This window comes from Pituophis catenifer, unplaced genomic scaffold, assembly GCF_029215685.1.
Source record: "Pituophis catenifer annectens isolate HBS135680 unplaced genomic scaffold, rPitCat1.0.hap2 SCAF_9, whole genome shotgun sequence".
Lineage (NCBI taxonomy): Eukaryota > Metazoa > Chordata > Lepidosauria > Squamata > Colubridae > Pituophis > Pituophis catenifer.
The window spans coordinates 8,875,034-8,897,953 of NW_027256889.1; the positions used below are offsets into that span (position 1 = coordinate 8,875,034).

General features: G+C 45.6%; 1 protein-coding gene across 1 annotated transcript; it reads left to right on the forward strand.

Annotated features, from left to right (window-relative positions):
• The first annotated feature begins 591 nt into the window (after positions 1–591).
• On the forward strand, positions 592–22,008 carry HAUS5 (HAUS augmin like complex subunit 5). Its single transcript, XM_070949647.1, has 19 exons — positions 592–743; positions 2,378–2,440; positions 3,701–3,733; positions 4,023–4,047; positions 5,689–5,821; positions 6,036–6,189; positions 7,583–7,658; positions 9,039–9,118; positions 10,012–10,069; positions 11,083–11,210; positions 12,557–12,635; positions 13,206–13,351; positions 14,900–15,062; positions 16,765–16,845; positions 17,375–17,520; positions 18,053–18,167; positions 18,782–18,920; positions 21,074–21,206; positions 21,622–22,008. Exons 1-19 carry the CDS (start codon positions 607–609, stop codon positions 21,743–21,745), a joined length of 2,013 nt encoding a protein of 670 aa, XP_070805748.1. The 5' UTR covers positions 592–606; the 3' UTR covers positions 21,746–22,008.
• Positions 22,009–22,920: the final 912 nt, after the last annotated feature.

Below are 22,920 nucleotides of genomic sequence, written 5' to 3' on the forward strand. Positions count from 1 at the left end.
CTTCAAGTGCCCAAGGTTGGAGACCCCTACATTTAAGAGACTGAAGTCCACAGCATGGCTGGCTGGGGAATTCTTGGAGTTGACGTCCACAAGTCTTAAAATGCCTAAGGTTCGAGACCCCTGCACTTAAGAGACTTAAGCGGCTTAGCTTTATTACTTTTTTAAACCATAGTTTCTTTTAATTTGACAAACACTTTGCTCCGTTTATTGCAACTCTCAGGCGCAAATAATAATAATAAAAAAACACAATCCAATTGCAAGAGTCCAACGTCTTCTCCCTATGGGACTTTCCAAGAGATTTTTTTTTCCCCTCCACAGGCTCTTGGACCACAACTCCCGTCGCCCCCCGCGGAAACAGCCGTTGCTCAATGACAGCTGTTAACTCCACCTCCCTCCCCCTCCCTCCCTCTTGGGTCTTCAGCCTAGCCGCCGGTAGCCAACAAACTACACGTCCCATAGGGCATCGCGAAGGGCCTTCAACATAAAAATGCCTCAGGAAAGCCCCGCGCGCGGGATGGGGACGGGAGGAGAGAATTTCCCAGCGTGCTCTGCGGGAGGCGGAGTCCGTCTCGAAGGGCGCCGGAGTTTGAGGCGGGTTTTCGGGCGATGGCGAGCGGGGAGAATGCGGCGGCGAGGAGGGCGGGGAAGACGGGGGCATCGCTGGCTCAGGACCTCAGGCGCTGGGCGGCTGAAGAGATGAAGCTTCCTCCGGGCAAAGTTCCCTCCGAGAGAGACGCGCGCAGGTGGGTGGGAAGGGGGCGAGAGTGTTTCTGAGCATGTGCAAAGTTGCTCTTCCCCAGTCTAGTGTAGTGAGAATAAACCTATACCAAGCATTGCAAGACTGGGCTAGAGAGGGTGGGACGCTCCTCTCCTACCAGGGCTATGTTCGCTTGCACCTTACTATGGGTTTAACAGCAACAGTAACAAGAGTTGGAAGGTACCTCGGAGGTCATCTAGTCCAACCCCTCCCCTGCTCACGCAGGAGACCTGTACTAGGGATTCGAACTGCCGACCTTTCTGATCGACAGGCTCTTAGCGTCTTAGCCACTGAGCCACCTAGCCAGTCAGCTAGATGACTGAACTATTATTTTTAATAATTGTTATTAAATTATTAATTAAAAATAATTGGCCCTCGATTGCAAATGACGAATCCGTTTCTTATATACCGTTGGTCATGCAGTTTTAGAACTTAGAATAACTTTATTGTGGTTTTGAATATTACACTAATCGGCATAACGTTAGAATGACATTTCGCTGCATGCAGCTCTCAAAGGGTCACCCCTTCCAATGTACACTACATAAACCATGACTAAATAAATAAATACAAAATTATGCATTAGAATGAAATTTTGCTGCATGCAGCTCATGACAAAATAAATATATACAAAATTACGCATTAGAATGAAATTTCGTTGCATGCAGCTCTCAAAGAGTCACTTCCAATATACACTACATAAACCATGACAAAATAAATATATACAAAATTATGCATTAGAATGACATTTTGTTGCATGCAGCTCTCGAAAGGGTCACTTCCAATATACACTACATAAACCATGACAAAATAAATAAGTACAAAATTATGCATATATCCACATATATGATATGGCACAGAGAAACAACACAGTCTAGTTCATATGTATACATGCACGTGGCGAGAAAAACAAATCTTGCGAGTTTACCAGACGGATGGCATAGGGAACAAGGCTGTTACAGAATCAGATAGTTCTGCTACAAATACTTTGAAATCTCCTCCCAGAGTGGAGCAACAGAAACAGACCGTGAAGTGTGTGTGTGTGTGGGGGTCTCTTAACAATGCTTTGAGGGCTAAGCACATAGCGCTTATAAGCAGCATCCTGAATACCAGGAAGTGACTTTCCTATGATCTTCTCGGCTTTCCTCACCACTCTCTGTATGGACTTTCTATCTGAGGCACTGCTGCCACCAAACCAAACAGTGATGTGGTTTATTAAAAAACGCTCTCAATCTTGCCTCTGTAAAAAGTGGCCAGGATAGAAGGAGAAACATGTACTCTCCTCATCCAACGCAGGAAATGCAGATGCTGGTTTGCAGCATAGTTTATTTATTTATTTATTACATGTATTATATGCCTCCATTCTCCTGAAGGACTCAGGGCGGCGAACACAAGTTAAGAAACAAGTACAATAAAATCATAATTTAATCCAAATAATTAATTAGTAGTAAATAAAGTTAACAGACAGCAATATCAATACTGTTTCAGGATAGGATTATAGGTATAGTTCTAATAGCTTGGAGTTCACATATGGAAATATTTTGAGAAATATGTGAACTTGTATGATATAATTATCAACATCATGGATTTTTACTTCTTCCTCTCATTCTTCACCCCTCCCAGGATGTGCTCAGGTCAGTGTGCTGACATCTGGAAATATATCATCCGCCACGTTCATCATCAGAGGTAGGGATACAAAGATGGAGATCGGATACAGGTAGTCCTTGACTTACAAGAGCTCATTTGGTGACCTTTCAAAGTTTCTTTTCTTTTCTTTTTTGAAAAAAAAAATATTTTTATTTTTCATCAACATGTTTAAATATACAGTCTTTTATCCATCCTTATACATTGTTCGTTCATCTTCTTTAACTCCCATTAGGTAATTAATTAATTATTTGTTTGGGTCTGCTCTTTTACCATTTCCTTCTTTTGTCTTACTACAACCTTTCCTTCTTCCCTTCCCTTCTTTCTCCTTCTTTCTTTCTTCTTTCCTCATTCCTCCTCTTCTTTCCTTTCCTACTTTCTTTCCTCTTTCCCCTCTCCTCTCTTCTTCCTCCCCTTCTTACCCTCTCTCCTGTTCTTCTTTCCCCTTCCTTCTTCCTCTCCTTTTCCCATTCTTCTTTTCTCTTCTTCTCACCTCCCAACTACCCTACTTTCCCCTCTCTACTCCTCCCCTCGTTTCCATTCCTTTGTTGTTTCCTTTTTTAATTCAATTTAATTCAACCACAAATTGAGCATTAGCGTAGTCTAGCCTGATATGTAAATCCAGCCACAGTGTCACTTTCCCTTTGTTTTCCAAGTATATACCGTACTTTTTGGAGTATAAGACACACTTTTTCCCCCTAAAAGAGGGTGGAAATGTTGGTGCGTCTTATACACCGAATACAGCTATTTTTGGCCTCAAGAAACCCTGCCACACGTGTCCTGTTTTTGTGAAAAACAGACCCAATTTTCGCAAAAAACAGGATGCGCAGAGGGTTGGGGAGACCTGAGGGTTGGGGAGGGCAAAAATGTGACTCGTGAGGGATTTGGGAGGCCAAAAATGGGCCCGTTTTTCGCAAAAACGGAGGTGATTTTGCCCTCCCCAGCCCCCAGGAGCACTTTGCAGGCCTCCCAAACCTTCTGTGCATCCAATTTTTACGGAAAATGGGCCCATTTTTCGTAAAATGGGACACACAGAGGGTTTGGGATGCCTACAGAGTGCTCCTGGGGGCCGAGGAGGGCAGAAACTTTTTTTTCTTGTTTACCTCTTCGAAATCTTGGTGCGTCTTATACTTCGGTGCATCTTATAGTCCGAAAAATACAGTAGATAGCACTCCAGCACAACATTCTTTGCACTGAGGATGACTTCTGTTAGTTTGACCCATATTATTCTGCACCTTAAGCACATTTTTCAAGGGTATATCCTGTGCTCTGTTGAACCCTTTCATCTTGCTTGTCTTGCAGGACCGTCAAGAAGATTCGTGGGAACTTACTGTGGTATCCTTTCCTTAACCCTTTTTCTGAATAGAGTCCAGTTTTTGTCTCTCGTTCCCTTCATGGGCTTGAGAGGTTAACCCTGAAACCCTCAACTATCATGATTATTTCTCCCCCAATACTTCCCATTGGTTGGAGCAAAACAATGAAAAGTATTGCAAGAACAATAGAGTCTTAGAACACCTCGATTGTTTAAATCTGCTGCTGCTAATGGTGGAAAGAGAAAGAGATCCCAAAGGATTTCCAAACAAGTTAAAGATTTGTGTCCTTGATCCTATTTTTTGTCACATAGGTATCAGCAGATGGAAAAGGGCGAGGTGAGTAAGAACAAAACGAGGTGAAAATTTTGCTTTGTCTCCAAAGGTTTGGGCTAAAGGTGGGGGGAGTGTGGCTCTCTTGATGTTAGACTACTATGTCCTCCATCAACCTTCAGCTGGCGGCAGTTGGAATCCAGCAATAGCAGGAGAGTCAAGGATATGGCTTCCACCATTTGGAAAGATCCCTGTCTCAGAACTGTTGACAGCTACTGTAAACAGGTGTGGATGACATGGGCTGTCTTCTGTGAAAGGTTCTGCAAGAACTTTTCTGGTCCTCCAAAGAGAATTACTGTCAGGCCTGGAAGCCACCTTTTGCATTGGGCCTTCAGGCCTGCCATATTTACTACTGTGGGAAACTGGGAGGAGAGGATTGTGTGGAGCATGGGTGATATATAGTCATAATAACATTCCTTTCTCAAGAGAGTCAAGGACATCTTGCTCTGCACCTGGAGGGCTGGAACTGGGAGGCATCTCCAGTTGGGATGGTGCTTTGATTTTTTTTTTTTTTATTTGATTTATATGCCGCCCTTCTCCGGAGACTCAGAGCAGTTTACAATGCGTTAAGCAATAGCCTTCATACTTTTGTATATTTTATACAAAGTCAGCTTATTGCCCCCACAAACTGGGTCCTCATTTTACCTACCTTAGAAAGGATGGAAGGCTGAGTCAACCTTGAGCCTGGTGAAAATTGAACTCGCAGTAATTTCAGGCAGCTGGCAGCTAAATACTACCTTTAACAGTAGCATTAGTCTGCTGCGCCACTCAGGCTCCTGATTGGACCATGTGATAGACATGTGGGGCAAGGCTGGGGGAGAGAAGGGGGATAGAATAAGATAGACTTCTGTGGGGCAAGGCTGAGGGAGAGAAGGGGATAGGAGTGGATCAATGGGGCCAGCCTGAGGGAGAGAAGGGGATAAGATAGGAGAGGCCTCTGGTGCAAGGCTGAGGGAGAGAAGGGTAGAAGAGAGGCCTATTGTAACTACTCATTAAGTTTCATGCTGTAACTATCAATTTGTCAAGCCCCATCATATAGTTTTGTAGCGAAGCATGGGTATCCAGCTAGTATAGTCATAAATAACATTCCTTTCTCAGAGAGTCAAGGACATCTTGCCCTGCACCTGGATGGCTGGAACTGGGAGGCCTCTCCAGTTGGGACGGTGCTTTGATGGGACCATGTGATGGACATGTGGTTGCAGGAGAAGGGACTTGAACTTTCCTTTGGGTGGGGAAAACCTGGAAGCTTTCAGATTCGGATTTTCCCAGATGTGCCAATATGACATCTCTAATAAAATGGAACTTTGAGGAAACTCAAGCCTCGTAGTTTTCTTTTGTTGGGGGTGTTACTTGGAACCCTGACATTAACCAAAATCTGCTTTAAAAATCCATCAGCTCCCTGGATACCGGGGTGCTGTCCAGGGTCCTGAGCCCTGAACGTGGACCCAAAACCGGGTGGCATGAAGACTCAGGGAAGATGGAAGTGTCAACTATGGCCATCGCAGCAAGCATGGGCTTCCAACTTTGGACCTCTGAAAGAAGGAACAGGAGGGATAATTCTATGACCTTGCTCAAATAGGAAGCAAGAGCTAAAAGATGGATAGTGGGGCCTTCTTGGTAACGTTGCAGTTTGATCTTTCTTCTCAGGTCAAGCCCAGTGCCTCTGAATCGGATAAAGAACGTCGCAAGCATCTAATCCAGGCCATCTCTCGCTTGAAGGAAGAAGATCAGCAATTGGACCTTCAGATAGAATTGGCACAGCGTGAGTTCGTAGCCAGCGGTGAGTTGAGAGCAAACAGCAAAAAAAAAAACCCACTTTTGATTCCATCACGAAACTCCTCGGAGGACGGTTGGGCTGTGATTATAAGCCCCCTTGGCTGAATCCCAGCCATCGAAACACGTCCCATAGAAACAAGTGAGCCTCTGCTGTAGGCTCAGCTGTTCACGTTTGCACACACCCTGATTTGCAACATATTGTTCTCCTTGGCATCTAGAGGTCACCCTGGAAACGACTCAGATCTGGGATGCCAAACGACGCAGTTTGCTCCTGAAGGCCTACTCCACACGGGTCACGGGAGAACGCCAGCAGCTGCAGAAGAAAGGTGCCCAGGTCAAGGGACGTTTGGAGCAGTTGGAAGAGATGGAGAAGTACGGGCTCACTTTCTAGATCCCTCTACCTCCTTGGCAAGAGGGGATCCGGCAGGTTCCTAGCTGGTGGAGCGCTAGTGTGATGGAGGAAGAAAGGGTGATTTTGGGTCACATGCAGTGGTGAAATCTAAAATTTGTTACTACCTGTTCTATGGGCGTGGCTTGGGGTAATGTGACTGGGAGGGCGTGGCCAATTTTTTTATTTTTTATTTACTTTTAAAAGCATTTTTTCTACAACCTCTTCAGCGAAGAGGTTGTAAAAAAATGCTTTCAAAAGGCTCTGACGATCCCAGCTGAGTTGCCTGATCGGCAGAGGCTTTTTTTTTCTTTTAAATGCCTCTGACGATCAGGCAACTCAGCTTGGATCGTCAGGGGCATTTAAAAGAAAAAAAGGGTTTTTTTTCTTTTAAAAGCCTTTGAAGATCCCAGCTGAGCCGCGTGAACATCAGGCTTTTTTTTTTTTTTTATTACTTTTAAAAGCATTTTTGGCCGAAGAGGTTGTAGAAAAAATGCTTTTAAAAGTTAAACAAAAAGCCTCTGATGATTGTGCGGCTCAGCTGGGCATGGGGGGGGGGCAGGGATTTTTGATACCGGTTCTCCGAACCACCCGCCTCCATCGCTACTGGATCGGGCGATCCGGTCCAAACCGGGAGCATTTCACCCCTGGTCACATGTACTAAACTCTGGCTTGATTAACCATGGATTAATGAGTAGACACAATACACTGGATTCATGTGATATGCTAAGGCAGCCTTCCCTAGGTGGTAATTTCCAGAAGGGTGGAATCCTAGAATGATTAAGGCTGTCAGGCCTGGAAGCCATCTTTTTCGTTGGATCTTCAGGCCTGCCACGTTTACTACTGTGAGAAACTGGGAGGGGGGATTGTATGGAGCATGGGTGATATGTAGTCATAATAACATTCCTTTCTCAGAGAGTCAAGGACATCTTGCCCTACACCTAAAGTGGTGTGACTGGGAGGCATCTCCAGTTGGGATGGTGCTTTAATGGGACCATGTGATGGACATGTAGGTGCTGGGCAGGGACTTGAACTTTCCTTTGGGTGGGGAAAACCTGGAAGCTTTCAGATTTGGGTTTTCCCAGATGTGCCAATATGACATCTCTAATAAAATGGAACTTTGAGGAAACTCAAGCCTTGGAGTTTTCTTCCGTTGGGGGTGTTCCTAGGAACCCTGACATTAGCATTATGGGAGTAGAAGTCCATATTTCTGGAAGACACCAAATTCGCTAAACCGGTTCTGAACTATTATGAATTAGCACAATGTGTGAACCAAGCTGATCTCTTTTCAGCCAGCTGGCCTGGGGAAGAATCTCTGTGGCCTTCAAGCGTGGGAAGCAGAGGTCCATCTAAAACTCTCTTGTGGTTTTCTTTTAGGAAAGCCAAGACGGTCGTGGCTTTTGGTGGCAGACATCCAGAGCCTCGGTTCCCCATCTTGGAGCCTGAAGTCTTGGTGAGGAAAAAAAAGAGAGAGAGAAAGGCTTTAAGTTATACTTCGGGGGTCCACAGTTTTGGGAAGAAGTTCAGCGATCATTTAAAGTTGCACTACATTAATGGTATTTGGTGCCCAGTCCTCGAAGTTAGGGCCATTGCAGCACCCCTGCGCCAATATTTAATAACTACAGGATATGCTTCAACTGCCCCTTCGCCATCTCTGCATTTTTTGGACACTGCTGCCCCTGCTGCTTCCACCTGACTTTTGGCGTCTTCCTCTGACCCAAAGATGCTTTTTCGGGAGGCAACTGGACTTTCTTGTTTTTCCTTTGAAGACGTTTCGCTTCTCATCCAAGAAGCTTCTTCAGCTCTGACTGGATGGTAGTGGGGAATGGAAGGACTTATATTCCTTGCCGACAGATGGTCATTTGCATTCTTTTTAGAGAGTCGTCCCAAAGGTGCCATTTTCAAGAGGCAACTGGACTTTTTTGTTTTTTCTTTGAAGGCATTTCGTTTCTCATCCAAGAAGCTGCTTCAGCTCTGACTGGATGGTGGAGAATGGAAGGATGTATCCTCCTTGCAGACAGCTGGTCATTTGCATTCTTTTTGCAGGTCGTTAAGGTCACCTGGAGGTTTATCTGTGTCATCAGGCTCACCTGAGTGGTGCAAATTGGTGTGGAGCCTTCTTGGAACTGTTGCAAGGACTGTGTTGTAGATTGGAGAGAAATGATGTCCTGTCCCTCCCCCTCTGTTGAGAGAGGGCTGTACAATTTTGACATAGATGGCCTCCTTAAGAAGCTTCTTGGAGGAGGAGGAGGAGGAGAAGAAAAAAGAAGAAGAAGAAGAAGAAGAAGAAGAAGAAGAAGAAGAAGAAGAAGAAGAAGAAGAAGAAGAAGAAGAAGAAGAAGAAGAAGAAGAAGAAGAAGAAGAAGAAGAAGAAGAAGAAGAAGAAGTAGTAGTAGTAGTAGTAGTAGTAGTAGTAGTACAGTGGCATCCAGGTGCCTCTTGAAAAAAGCACCGTTGGGACAACCATGACCTGGATGACTGAGAACCTCCGTAGACATTTTTAGAGAGTCGTTGAGGCCACTTGGAGGTTTGTCTGTATCCTCAGGGTCACCTGAGTGGTGCAAATGGGTGTGGAGCCTTCTTGGCTGCAGGATGTTTTCTGCCCTGTGTTCCTTCCCTGTTTGAAGACAGGCGCAGGGGATGAGTCTGTGCAAATGGTGGCCCTTCAGTTTAAGATGCAGGCAACACAGGTATTTTGAATATTTGAATACCAACTTTCTTGCGCTGGTTAACAACCGCAAAAAAAAGTAAAGTCTAAAAGAATGGAAAAGTGAAAGATAAACAGATTGTATAAAAGGCTCAACCCAGGTTTTATGCCTTTTCTTTCCCCTAGAGGGATGTCCAGGAAAGCTGCCAGCTGCGTTTCCAATTCCTGAAGACTCTCTTTGAAAACAGCATCTCTGGGAGCTCTCCGTAAGGCCCCTTCCTCTCACCTTTCTGCAAATGGTGCCTTTGGCTTAGAAAACAAGACAGGTCTAATGTCATGTGTGAACACACCCACACACTAGCTTCCTCTTTAGAGTTCTGATGTGGTGTAGGGTTTCCTGCCTAAGCAGGGAGTTGGACTAAAAGACTTCCGATATCCCTTCCAACTCTGTTAGTCTAGTCTAGTCTAGTCTATTATTATTATTATTATTATTTTGTAAAAAGTTTTTTATTGTTTTATACACAAACAAACACATAATACATCAGTCATTCTGTGTGTCCTCTCAGTGTTTCTTCAGTAACTTCTTCCTCTTGTTACTCCTCTTTTCTTCCCTTTTTTTTAAAAAAACATCCCTCTTACAATACAATATTTTTATTATATCATTGTCTTATTTAATTATTAAATTATTTGTCCATATCTATTTTCTAACCAATGATAAAATTGTCCCCATATCTTAAAATATGCTGTGTCTTCTCTTTCTTTAATTTTCAAGGTTAGTCTATTCATTTCTGCACAATCTATTTTTTTTAAAATCAGTTTTCCTTCCGAAGGGATTTTCCCTGCTTTCCATCTTTGCGCAAATACTATCCTTGCTGCAGTTATTACATGTATAATCAGATATATATTTTCTTTACTAATTTTCTCTGGAAGGATACCCAATAGGAATAGCTCAGGTTTTAAGTCAATATGTTGTTGAATCATTTCTTCCCACTATATCTTAATTTTATTCCAGTAATTTCTAGCTTCTGGGCACATCCACCATATATCCTATCCTATCCTATCCTATCCTATCCTATCCTATCCTATCCTATCCTATCCTATCCTATCCTATCCTATCCTATCCTATCCTATCATGTGTTTCTTTGCTTTTTCCTGGCAGAGAGACAAATGAGGAAGAGATGAATATTACTTACCAACAGTGGCTGAGCACCGTGGAGGTAAGGCAGACTAGCATACTGGAGCAAGAGTGGGGAAAACTGATGCCTTACAGACATTGTTCCCAGGTCCCTTTGGCTGGGGCTGCTGGGAGCTGTAGTTCAGTCAGATAAAGAGAACCTAAAGCACTGCAGTACACAGCACTGGTAAACAATCACTTTTAGCCTTGGAGATGCTCTTTACGCCTTCCTTAAGAAAAGTAGAATGCTTAACTGGACAATAGCAAGGCTGCTGGATACAGCAGAAACATTTATATCTGTACTTCTCAAAGTTGGCATCTTGAAAAATGGGTGGACTTCAGCTCTCAGAATTAAAGACTGGTGGGGGAATTCTGAGAGTCGGAAATATTCTGAGTAGCAAATACAAGATTAAAATCCAACACAAGAAGAATACATAATGATAAACCACAATGATATAATAATAGCCATAAATCTCTGCAGGGATCAAGGTGATTATTTTATGCTACAGACAAAAAAAAATCCACATTTTTAACCCGGTCCACTCGGGGGGTTGCATTTGATCTCTTGGTAACCCATACTTGTAAGATCTGCTCTATTGGGGTCCTCAAACTCTGGGCCACAGCCCACTACTGGGCCATGGCCTGTTCAAAACTGGGCCATGTGAGCGTCTGGCAGGCGCACATGCGTGAGCATGCAACTCAACTTGCACAAGCAGTCTATAGCAGTTAGACTTATATACCACTTCACAGTGTTTTACAGCCCTCTCTAAGCGGTTTACAGAGTCAGCCTCTTGCCCCCAACAATCTGGGTCCTCATTTTACCCACCTCGGAAAGATGGAAGGCTGAGTCAACCTTGAGCCTGGTGAGATTTGAACTGCCAAATTGCAGGCAGCCGGCAGTCAGCAGAAGTAGCCTGCAGTACTGCACTCTAACCACTGGGCCACCATGGCTCTTTAGTCCAGACATTGGATATTGCTAGCTGCAAGCAATAAAGGTTCGGCATAGAGGTCGGATGAAGGACAATATCTCAGCTATTGTTTTGCATCTTCCTACAGAAAGTTGTCGGTACCCATCCTCCTGCCCATATCCTTTCAGCTCTGGAGCACTTGGCCCGTCAGAACACAATGAAGCTGCAGGAGGTGACGGACAAGATCAACATCTCCCAAGATGTGGCCGCTCTCAAGTAGGTCCTGACCTTTGGCTAAGAAGGACTTGATGATGGTGTCCTTCCCAGGGTAAAACTGCAGGCATCTCCATTGCTAGCAAGACTATTCAGCATCCTCATGGAATTGCTTTTGAAGTCATGTGTCAAGTTTCCGAAAGATGCCCTAATTAATTCATGAGCCATGATCCAAACTTCAAAGGAAATATATTCATTTATTAGGAGCACCATTCCGGCAATACTCGGATGCAGTTAGGACTGATCCTACGTAGATTCACGTTCCCCTATGACCCTATCTCTCCCCTCCTCTCTGGCCATGTCATAAATCACATTCTCCAATTAACCACTTTGGCTGGCTGTGAAACCTAACACCCTCCTTCTGATTGTGGTCAGAAAGAATGTATGGAATTCACTTCAGTTCTCCCTCCCTCCTGCTCATGGCAACTTGAAAGCTTTGCAAGTTGACATTATGATTAACATGCACATAATACTTTCCATTTTCGGCTGGCTGACTTAGGACCAGTGAGATTTCCCCAAATGCCTTAGGCCACTCCCAAAGCTCTAGGGGAATTGTGGGAAGTTTTTCATGCCACCAAGCCAGCTCCCACTCACGAAAGTATTGCTGCTAGGTAAAACTTTGCCCAAAGGTTTCTTTGTTCTTGGAAGCCCTTCCCACTTTTAAAATGATGGAAGACGCCAAAAGAGCTTTTGCTTGTATGGGTTACATTTGTTGATATTTACCATATTAAAAATTATTTCTGGATGTAAAAATGTAGAAATAACGATATGAAACCCACTAGATCAGGGGTGTCAAACTCGATTTCATTGACAAACACATCAGGGTTGTGTTTGACCTTGGGGGAGCAGGGCGGGGGTAACCGAGGGGGGGCGTGGCCTGCTCAACATTACTTGTGTTGGAGGCACCTGTGGTGGCCAAATGCTAAGGCAGGACTTCCCTCAGATCCTCACTCTCATAATCCCCTCCCTCCCTCCCTTTTTTTTTCTTCCCTCTTCATTCTCCTTTCTACTTCCTTCCCCTCTTTCCTTCTTTTTCCTTCCTTGATCTCTTCCACTCTTCCCTTCTTTTTCTATGTCTTTCCTCTTTCCCTTTCTCCTTTCCAGTCCCTAATTGCATGCTCAAATGCAAAAGAGGACTTGGATTCAACTCCTAATCTTAGAATTTACTAGATGCCTTTGGGCAAGATGCATACATCTCTTAGCCCAGCTGCCATTTGTGGATGTGGAAGCCCAGAGTTGTTACTTCAGTGAGATAGGTGGCATATTAAATTTCATAAATAAATAAAACTTGGTGCCGGGTTTCCCATCGGCATGTAAAATCTGTGAGCCTCATTCTGCCCTCTTCTTAGGTTCCGTTACGACAGCACACACCTGCAAGACGTCTCGGATTCTGCAGACAAGCTACCTTCTGTCCGGGTTCTTATCCAGGTGAATAAATCGGATCTCAAAACATATTTTTCCAAAAGTCCGTTTTTGCCATTAGAACAGTTCATTTCACAGCCAGAGCAGCTCCAGTGAGGTTTACATCAGCTTGTTTCTGGGCGGAGCATTCTGATTGAATTCACCTGGTGGATTTCCTGTACACTATACGGGGGAAAAGGGACATAGTGGCTCAGTGGCTAAGATGCTGAGCTTGTCGATCGAAAGGTCGGCAGCTCAGCGGTTCGAATCCCTAGTGCCACGTGACGGGGTGAGCTCCCGTTACTTGTCCCAGCTTCTGCCAACCTAGCAGTTCGAAAGCACGTAAAAAATGCAAATAGAAAAATAGGGACCACCTTTGGTGGGAAGGGAACAGCGTTCCGTGCGCCTTTGGCGTTGAGTCCTGCCAGTCACATGACCACGGAGATGTCTTTGGACAGCGCTGGCTCTTCAGCTTTGAAACGGAGATGAGCACCGCCCCCTAGAGTCGGGAACGACTAGCACATATGTGCGAGGGGAACCTTTACCTTTATATAGGGAAAAATTCTCATCTTGGTCTCTCTTCTTTGCATGGGACAGGAGGGCTGGAGCAAATGCGAGATGCTCTGTGTGCAGCAGATTCCCCTACATGCTGAAGAGAAAGGCCTGCTGCCACGTCTTGAAGCCCTAGTTAAAGAGATGCACGGTCTCCTGTCTGACGGATCGGAGCGCTCCATCCTGGCCAGGTAAGACTCTTCCAGAATAGGCTTCTGACGAGGGAATGATGATAAGGAGTGGTGCGATGGCCTAGAGGTGGAGCTCTCGCCTCACAACCAGGTGGCTGTGAGTTCGATCCTAGGTAGAGGCAGATATTTCTCTCTCTGGGCACACTGAGAATATATCTGCTGAACAAAACTCTGCATTGGCGACACGAAAGGCATCCGGCCATTAAATCACTCTGCTAACTCCATTCAGTTGCCCAGACTCCACCCCGCAAGGGATTATGGGGTCATTAAATGAAGTTGATGATGGTGAACGAGATTTGCATTTTTGTTGCTGGAACTGGGTATGTCTAGTCTGATGAAAAGAAGGGCTAGGGATGACACGATAGTCACAAAGAAGAGCGAGTCAAGCTATTCTCCAAAGCACCTGAAGGCAGGACAAGAAGAGATGGAAGCTTATCAAGGAGCAACTTAGAACTAAGGAGAAATTCCCTGACAGTTAGAACAATTAATCAGTGGAACAACTCGCTTCCAGAAGTTGTGAATGCTCCAACACGGGAAGTTTTTAAGAAGATGTTGGATAACCATTTGTCTGAAGTGGTGTAGGGTTTCCTGCCTAAGCAGGGGGTTGGACTAGAAGACCTCCAAGGTCCCTTCCAACTTTGTTATTCTATTCCATGACTGGGTAAGGGTAGTTTTGGGGTGGCCTGCCAGGCCGTCAGGGAATCCTGAACCTACAACTGTTCGAAGCTACAACAGCAACTGAAAATAAGTCACGACCATCCTCACGCTTATGGCCATTGCAACCTCCCCATGATCAAAATTTGGGATCTTGGGAACTGACACATTTTTAGCAACTGTTGCAGCGTCCCAGGGTCCAATAATAGCTATTTGCGAACCTCCCAATCTGCTTCCCACAAGTAAAATCAGTGGGGGAAGCCAGATCTGCTTAACTGAGCTCCCTTTCATTCAAAATTAGTTTTGCTTCATTAATTAAATTAAGATTAGCTTCATTATTAAGTGTGATTCACTGAACAATTGCAGTGATATGCTTTAACAACCAAGGCCAAAAAGAAAAAAAAAATCATACTAATGGAAATTCCAGTCGCAAGTGTGATAGTTCCTCGACTTACGACCACAAGCCCAAAATTTCTGTCATTAAGCGAGACATTTGTTACATGAGTTTTGTCCCATTTTACGACCTTATTTGCCTTTTTTTTTCTGTTAAGTGAATCACTGCAGTTATTAAGTTAGCCACACGGTTGTTAAGTGAATCTGGCCTCCCCATTGATGGAGTTGCAAAAGGGGATCGACCATGGAATAAAGCAACGGCCATAAGTGTGAACCAGTTTCTGAGCATCTGAATTTTGACCACACGATCACGGGGATGCTTAGAAAGGTCATAACTGAAAAACGGTTGTAAGTCACTTTCTCCAGCGCCGTTGTAACTTTGAACGGTCACTAAACGAACTGTCGTAAGTCGAGGACCGCCTGTACTTAATTCCCCAATGCCTACTGAAACAACCGGATCTGTAAGTTGGGCTGACTCAGTCCTTTCCCCTCGCAATCCAGAACGGTCTTTGAGCTGGAGCTCCGGGCAGTGAGGTTGCGAGGATACAGGGATGGGCTGCTGCAGGGATGCCAGGAACTTGAAGAAGCCGTGAAGGCCCGGTACGCAGAACTGCAGAACTTGCAGGCGAAACGCCAGCGCATCTTGGACTTCCGCCGTTTGGTGGTAGGTGTGCAGAAGGAGGAGAAAGGAACAGGAGGGAGGAGGAGGGCAGGTGTGATGACCCAGGACCGTGATAGCGAACCTATGGCACACGTGCCACAGGTGGCACACGGAGCCATGTCACTTGGCACGCCAGCGCAGCCTCTCTAGGAGTCTCAGGAGGCTGGGGACAACAAAAAATGTCACTTCCTGTCCAACCGCAAGTTGGGAAACGGGCCGTTTCGGGCCTCCGAGAAGGTGGGGAAGGCTGTTTTTGCCCTCCCCAGATGCATAGAGAGGATCTGGAGCAAGGTGAGAAAGAAAAACGGGCCTACCGTGCCATTGTGTGCCGGGGGGCGGGGAGGGAGGGTCATGCATGCATGCGCAGGACAGGGCGCATAGAATTATGGTTGTGGGCACGTGCATGCTCGCGAACCTTCCCCGCCCCCCCCTTCCTGGCACGTGATGGCAAAAAGATTAGCCATCACTGACCCAGGACAAGGCGCGAAGGTCACACAGCCAGCTGAGGGTTCAAACTCCCCTTTAATGCTTCAAATTTCCCCCCCAAATGCTCCCACGTTCTTGGCAAGTCCCAGAGCAAAGCACACACACACACACACACACAAAACATGGCAGCCTCTGGCTGCGCCCAGTCCAGCAAAGCAAAGGAACCAGGAAATGAGTCCATGAAGCAAGGAAGAAGCAAGCAGTCCTGCAAACTCCAAATGCCTGTACTAGCACACCAAATTCTACAAATTCAGTGTTTGTTCCAGTGGCGGAATTCAATTTTTTTTACTACTGGTTCTGTGGGCGTGGCAGGGGAAGGATGTTGCAAAATCGCCATTCCCACCCTACTCTGGGGCCAGCCAGAGGTGATATTTGCCGGTTCTCCGAACTACTCAAAATGTCCGCTGCCGGTTCTCCAGAACCTGCTGAATAGCACCCGTGGTTTGTTCCCAACAAACGCCCCTCCCCACATTCCTCCTTCAATCTCAGTCCCCAGGTGTGCCTTGTGAAGAGGGGTGGGGTGCTATCCCGAGTCATTGGGTCTGTCCATTCTCTGGGTCTGTCCATTCTCCGTGCTTGGGGATCAAGAGGGGGGCGGTCCTTGCTCATTGCCTGAGTTCCGTCGCTCCTTGTGTCCGCTGCTTACCTTCTCTCGGTCATCCTGCACCCACCCACCCCACTTCCTCCCTGCTAACAATCCATTCCAATCCTGAGGGGCTTTGGGCTGCCTCATCCTGCTCCTCCCCACGTTCCTCCGAAGCCGCCCCCTCAATATTCCTTGGCTCCAGCTCCGGCTCATCCTCGTCTGCAGATTCAGGCTCCAACAGGAGCATGTCAGCAAGCTTGAAGTTCAGGAAACTGTTAGGCAAAGTCCAAGGTCGGCAGTTGTTTTATTTCGTGGTTTTATATCATTCCCTGAGCAATCATTTACTTTTTTTTTTTTTTTTAAATGGCCCTTTTAAAACTGAAAACAGACTTTTTCAAACATTTTCAGTGGGTGGACTCTCGTAAAAAAAAAAAAATCAACATCTCGCAAGTTTTGGCCTTGTTAAGTTTTGAAAGCAATTTTAAGTTTGAAGAACGCATACGTACCCGTTTGTGTCAGGGAAGCACTTGGAAAAAGGATAAAAACTCCTCCTAGTCAAACTCCCGGTATTGAGGGAATGGAGAATGCAATCGTTCGTCGAGGGGGGTTTATTTCTCTGCTTTCCTCCCACAGAATGAGAAACAGCAACATATTCGGGTCCTTATCAAAGGCACTTCGTTTCTCAAATCCCAACTTCGCAAGAACCAGGCTGAGGTGAGATTGGCCATTCGCCCCGTCTGTCAGAGAGAGGCCTTCGCTCATCCCCTGTTTCACTCCTTTAAGATTTGAGATATTAAGATGCAGCATACAGAATTACAATAGTTTCCCAACCTTGGTAACTTTTAAGATGCGTGGACTTCAACTCCCAGAATTCATGGCTGGCTGGAGAATTCTGGGACTTGAAGTCCACGCATCTTAAAAAGTTAACCAAGGTTGAGAAATCCTGGATTACCACCTTCTGTTCTGAAGCCACAACACTTTCTAAAAAAACGTGGGATTACTGGCAAACGGGCTTCACGGAAAATTATTTCTGTGCTTATTCGTAATCCCGTTAACTCAGAGGTGGCTTTCACATATTTTTTACCACCGGTTTGCCGTGCCCGGCGCGCACCTTCCACGCATGTGCCCGGCCTCGAAAATGTGGCTATATAGGACGGCATAGCACCGGGGCGGGACCCACATTCTTCGCTCGAACCGGCTGAATACCACCACTGAGTTGACTTACGGAGCGTCTCTCCTTCAGATCCAGGATTTCATACAGAAAAAACTGCTCCCTCAGGCGCAACAGGTGCAGCTGGAGACCCAGCAGCTTCACGACAGGGTAGGCCGTGAGGTCCAGCATTTCAAAAGCATCGCCCTGCCTTGTCTGCTGACCCGTCAGATAGCTGGGTGAGTCATCTCCAGGCGTCTCCGTGTGGCTGGGTGTAACTCTGACGGGGTGGGGGTGGGGATGTTTTGAATCCTTTTTCCAGAGACTTTCCTTTTTTCCAAAGCTCGAAAGAGCCCTAGGTGACTACCCGTTGTTTCCCCTCCCCCCCCCCCTTTGAGAAATAAATCAGCTGGGAGAAATGACTTGGATGGCTTGAGGAAGTGGCTGCCATTTGGTGAGGGAGGATGAAAAGCAGATGGGCTCTCCGTAAAAAGCAGTAAAATAATTCTGTTTTTTTCTTCTCCCTCTGAGGGTCATTTCCTACAAATGAAGTTGACCGAACATCATTTTTTTTTAACCTTTCTTGGCACTTGCCTTTCCCTGATGCAAAATTTCAGCAGCATTGTTGGTCCCAGATTTTTTTTTAATAAAAATAGGCTTGATTTTTCTTTTCACACACGGAGGATTGGCATGACTTAACGATGGTCCGTACGATGTAGGTTCAATTGCAGGGGGAGAAAAAAAACTCTTCTTTTTGTCACGGTCTTCCAGATCTGAACGCATCCCAGCCCACAAACTTTCCATCCATCGTTTAAGCCGGACAGCACTCTCTGAAAATCGGGCCTTTCTCAATGTCTGCAATGGAGTTAGCTTTCCCCTTTATAAGGTAGGGGTGTGCCTTCTCTGGTTTAATTTCCTGAATTCGTCTACAAAGATGAGACAGACGAAATTCACTTGGATTTGTTTTAGGGACCCTTCTCTTCACCCTCCCTCCCGTCCATCTTATACATTTTCATAAAGGTTGTTAACAGTGAAAAGGGGGGGGGGTCATAAGTCACTTTATTCAGATACCATTGTAACTTTGAATGAAGTGTTGTAAGTCGAGGATTACCTGTATTCAACTCGCTCTGAACCACAGTTACAAAACCTTTCCTGTAAAGGCGATTGCCGTACTGGAAGCCTCCGATGTTGCATTCATTGCTTTTGTTTCCTAAGCGGAGAATGTCACTTCTTGCCTCTTTTTGAATTGGTGTCCCACTTCACATTCCTCTAACCCAGAGGTCTTCAAACTTGGCAGCTTTAAGATTTATGGACTTCAACTCCCAGAATTCTCCAGCCAGCTATGCTATGCTGGCTGGAGAATTCTGAGAGTTGAGGTCCACAAGTCTTAAAGCTGCCAAGTTTGAAGACCTCTGCTTTAATCTGTGCATTGTCGTATATGGTATCTGTGTGTGCTTTCTCACTCCTGCGTCTCTGCTTTCTTAATCTCCCCGCTTTTAGGCTCCCGAACAGCTCCTTCTCCATGTGGCTGATCTGAAGAAGATGCTTGCTTACCTGTGTGCCCAACTGAGCTCCAAGCAAAGAGCTTTGGGAAGCCTGCAGCACCAGCTGGAGAGTGCCCCAGAGCCCGATGTACCAGGTAGGGAAATTTCTCCCTTTTTTTTTTTTTTTTTTGGCTGTTCCTGCTTCTTCTTTCTGACCCTAGGAGCTTTCGTTGGAAGTTTTACAAAACACAGAGGTCATAATCCTGCTTCAGAGTTCCAATCTTTCTCTCTTCCTGTCCCACTCTGTAAGGAAAAAGAGACCCTTTCCCCTATCCTTTATCCCACAAATCTAAAAGCTACACTTGAGAGGCGAACGTTTGATAATATTTCTCCACGCGTGGTACTTTCGCCTCATCTCCATTTGGGGTTGTTTTTTTTTTTTTTTTTTAAATGTTTTATTGAGTTTCCACAAATTGAACAATTCTTATTCACTTCTTGTGCATAACTGTGACCATTTACATATCATCACACTACAGTTCACCTATACTCTGTACATTTTTACTAAATCTACCATTCTATTTTGTCTGTTTTTTTCCCCATTTTTCTATTTTCAATCCAGTTGTACCATTTCTCCCATATTACATAAAAATCCGAGTCCATCAGTCCTTTCAATTCAAGCGTCAATTTGTCCATTTCATCGCAATCCAATACTTTTTTTACTTACTAAGTCTTCAGAAGGTGTATTTGTGCTTCTCCAACATTGTGCAAAGGCCAGTCTTGCCGCAGTTGTCATGCGTAAGATGATATACGTTTTTTTTTTTTTTTTCATAATTCCTTTTCATTGTTCCTAAAAGAAACAATTCCGGTGTGTATTCTATCTCTTACTTCCTGCATCCAACTATGTATTTTCATCCAATATTTTTTTGTTTCGGAGCATAACCACCATGTATGAAAGAAGGTACCTTGGTTTTGTCTACGTTTCCAACAGTTGGGGTTTAAATTTGGATATATTTTTGCCAATCTAGAAGGTGCCAAATACCAACGATAAAACATTTTGTATTGATTCTCTTTATATTTTGCCGATCTGGTTGGGGTTGTTTTTCATTACACGGCAAGCCACAATGTATCCTGCAGTGAGCAGGGCCTTGAACCTTGGTGGCGCAGTGGTTAGAATGCAGTACTGCAGGCTAATTCTGCTGACTGCTGGCTGCCTGCAATTTGGCAGTTCGAATCTCACCGGGCTCAAGATTGACTCAGCCTTCCATCCTTCTGAGGTGGGTAAAATGAGGACCCAGATTGTTGGGGGCAATAGCCTGACCCTGTAAATTGCTTAGTGAGAGACTGTAAAGCACTGCGAAGCGGTATATAAGTCGTAAGTGCTATTGCTCTTGCTATTTAGGTTCAGCTGTGAGATACTATGGATGGAGCTTTCTTGATAGCGCCTCTGATTCTATGGCACTCCCAAATGAAATACATCCTTTTGGGTAATGTAAAAAGGACCTTTAAGGCTAGTGGGGTCCTTGGTGCTCTCTGAGCTTGGTGGTTTTCTTGCAGATGTTTCATCCACGCTAGCAGTGATGATGATACCAAGTGCCAGAAAACCACCAAGCTCAGAGAGCACCAAGGACCCCCACAGTTCAACCCTGAGCTGCAAATATTCACTTCTATCGGTACCTTTAAGGCATTTTTTAAATGCAAATTGTCATTGACATTGAAGACAATAAAGCCAGCAAGCCAGTATGCTGCTGGCTTTATTGAACATGTTTATTTCCTATTCCTTTTGTTTTATTGTTTATTTATCTTCCAAGTCTTGCTTCTAAGCTTAGGGTAAAAATAAATGGAGAGCCAATCTAGGGGCGCCTGTGGTGGCCCGAGTGCTCTGCCAGCGAAAAGGGCTCCCGATATCCGTTTTCAGCTGGGACGGCCTCCTGCAGCCCTCTGCCAGCTAAAACGAGCTCGGGAGCGCCATGTGCTAGTCCTTTGCTGTTTCCAGAGCTGTCCCGCAGGCCAGATCTAAGCACCCTGCGGACCGGATGCGGCCTTGTGTTTGACACCCCTGAGTTAAGGCATCAATCAGGCTAGAAGCCAGAAGATTTGTGAGTTCTAGTCTCAATTTAGGCACAAATCCAGCTGGGTGACTTTGGGCCAATCACTGCTTCTCAGCCCTATTCAGAAGGCAATGGTAAACCACTAACGAAAAACCTTGCCGAGAAAACTGCAGAGACTAGAGCAGGCAGTCTGCAAGCATTGGACCTGCTCGAATGGAAAGCAGAATAATGGCTAAGCTCTTTTCCTTTTCTGTCCCCAGCCTTGGTGGGAGAGGTGCAGTCCCACGATCAGAAACAAGCCTTTTTGCTGCTGCCCTGTATCCAACGCACAATGGATCAGTGCCAATGTCTCCTCAAGCGTCGACCTGAGATCCAAGCTGTTATCGATACCTGGTAAGCGAACGGACCCTACCTAGCAGGTATTGAGAGCTTGGTCCAAGAGAGGGGTAGTGTTTTAAGAGCTGACCATCTGCTAGGATGATGCAATGATGCACTGATGTAATGATGAGAATGAGTCAGCAAGGTTTTTGGCTGTTATCCCTTTAAGAGCCTGTATAATAAGAAGAAGCCCTGTTTGGGTGTCTCGCTTGCCGTGTGTTCTTCCCTGCTATAATTTGCTGTTTGTTTGATTTCTGCCTATAGTACGTGTATGTACAGTATATATCTTTTTGTAGATAAAACCACTATTTATTACAAACCTCTGTTTGCTGTTATTGCTCCTGGGTTGTCTCACGTAGTAAAAGCTTGTACGCACTCTGACAGGAGGTGTGCCGCATTTGTACATCTTTTATGTTCCATCTCTGTCTAGGTGGGAGCAGCCAGGACAGCTTGTTCTTCCTCACGAGCTCCGCTATGGCTTCACTTTGCAACAGTGGCTGGAGCGTTGGACTTTGGCTGCCAAGAACCTGCAGCAACAGCAGATGTGGCTTTGATGAACTCCTGGGTATCAGTCTGAGAAGCCGGTTGGTGTTCATGGCTCGCAAGATACAGCGCCCGGGAGACAGTGCAGTTATGCCTGTGCTTCCATCTGGCTGCTGAATGATGGCTCTTAATTTCATGCAAGGGGGTATGTGGTTTTCTGCACCTCACCTCACCTTCTTCCCTCTCCTCTCCGTTCTTCAAGGGAGGCTGGGGGAGGATGTAATGTTGAAGGTACATCTCAACAAGTAGCAGCTATGTATTTTCCAAGGATTTGAAATAAATATAAAGTTTATCTTCATTCATCCGGCTTTGCCTTTTTCTAACCTTTTGTTGTGGTCCGCCAGCAGCCTGCGGAGCTGGCAGTGGAGTCGGACAGTGAGGAGGCTGGGGAGGAACATGGGCCAGTCCTGGAGTCTGGGGAAGGCCTGGACGAGGGCTCTGCGTTGGAGGTAGAGATGGGGCCAGGGCCATCTGGGAGTTATGCGCAGACTCCGGAGCCTCCAGAGTCAGACAGCAGAGAGGCAGAGGAACAGAAGGAGCCTTTTCCTAGTGCGCGCATGCGCAGAGCTGCCAAAAGGCAAGAACAGTTAAAACAAAAGGGACGACTCGGGAGTAAGGCCTGGAGATGATTGGCCCCTCCCAGAAGGCTTAAAAGAGCAGCAAAGGCACGTGGGCCCTTTGCAGGAAAGCAACGTTGTTAATTCTGTTCCCAGTCGGCATCTCTGTTTGATTCTGGACTCCGTGTGTCTTTGCCAAGTAGGTCTTTAGCAGGGAGATAAAGATAAAAGATTATCCCGAAGGACTTCTCCCGAAGGACTTTTTGCAACTAATTGGGACTCAGCTGTGAATGAACGTAATTCACAGCTGTTGCAATAAAAGAGGTTTTTGGGACTACTCGTGTGTTTTAATGACTCGGGAAGCCTAGGTCACAACACCTAGGAGAGCAATGGAAATCTATGGGCCGGTTCTTGGGATGGAAAAGCCACCGCTGCAAACGAAGCCCCACCTTAGCTCTGGGGATAAAAGGCAGGGGGCGGAGATGAATAGATGTAGCAGCAACTATTTATCTCCCTGCCAGACAGACTTGTTAACCTGCGTTGAGAGAAACTTTTTGCCAGGGCTGCCAGCACTCCTAATAAAGGAATCATTGCTTCAGCTACAGAGAGTTTGTCGTATTTGGAGAGCT

Excerpts from the sequence above, each read along its gene's own strand:
- HAUS5 (XM_070949647.1), top strand. The coding sequence starts at position 607 with ATGGCGAGCGGGGAGAATGCGGCGGCGAGGAGGGCGGGGAAGACGGGG. Across the intron at positions 11,211-12,556 it reads CAAGATGTGGCCGCTCTCAA|GTTCCGTTACGACAGCACAC; the intron begins GTAGGTCCTGAC and ends CCCTCTTCTTAG. Across the intron at positions 17,521-18,052 it reads CTGACCCGTCAGATAGCTGG|ATCTGAACGCATCCCAGCCC; the intron begins GTGAGTCATCTC and ends ACGGTCTTCCAG.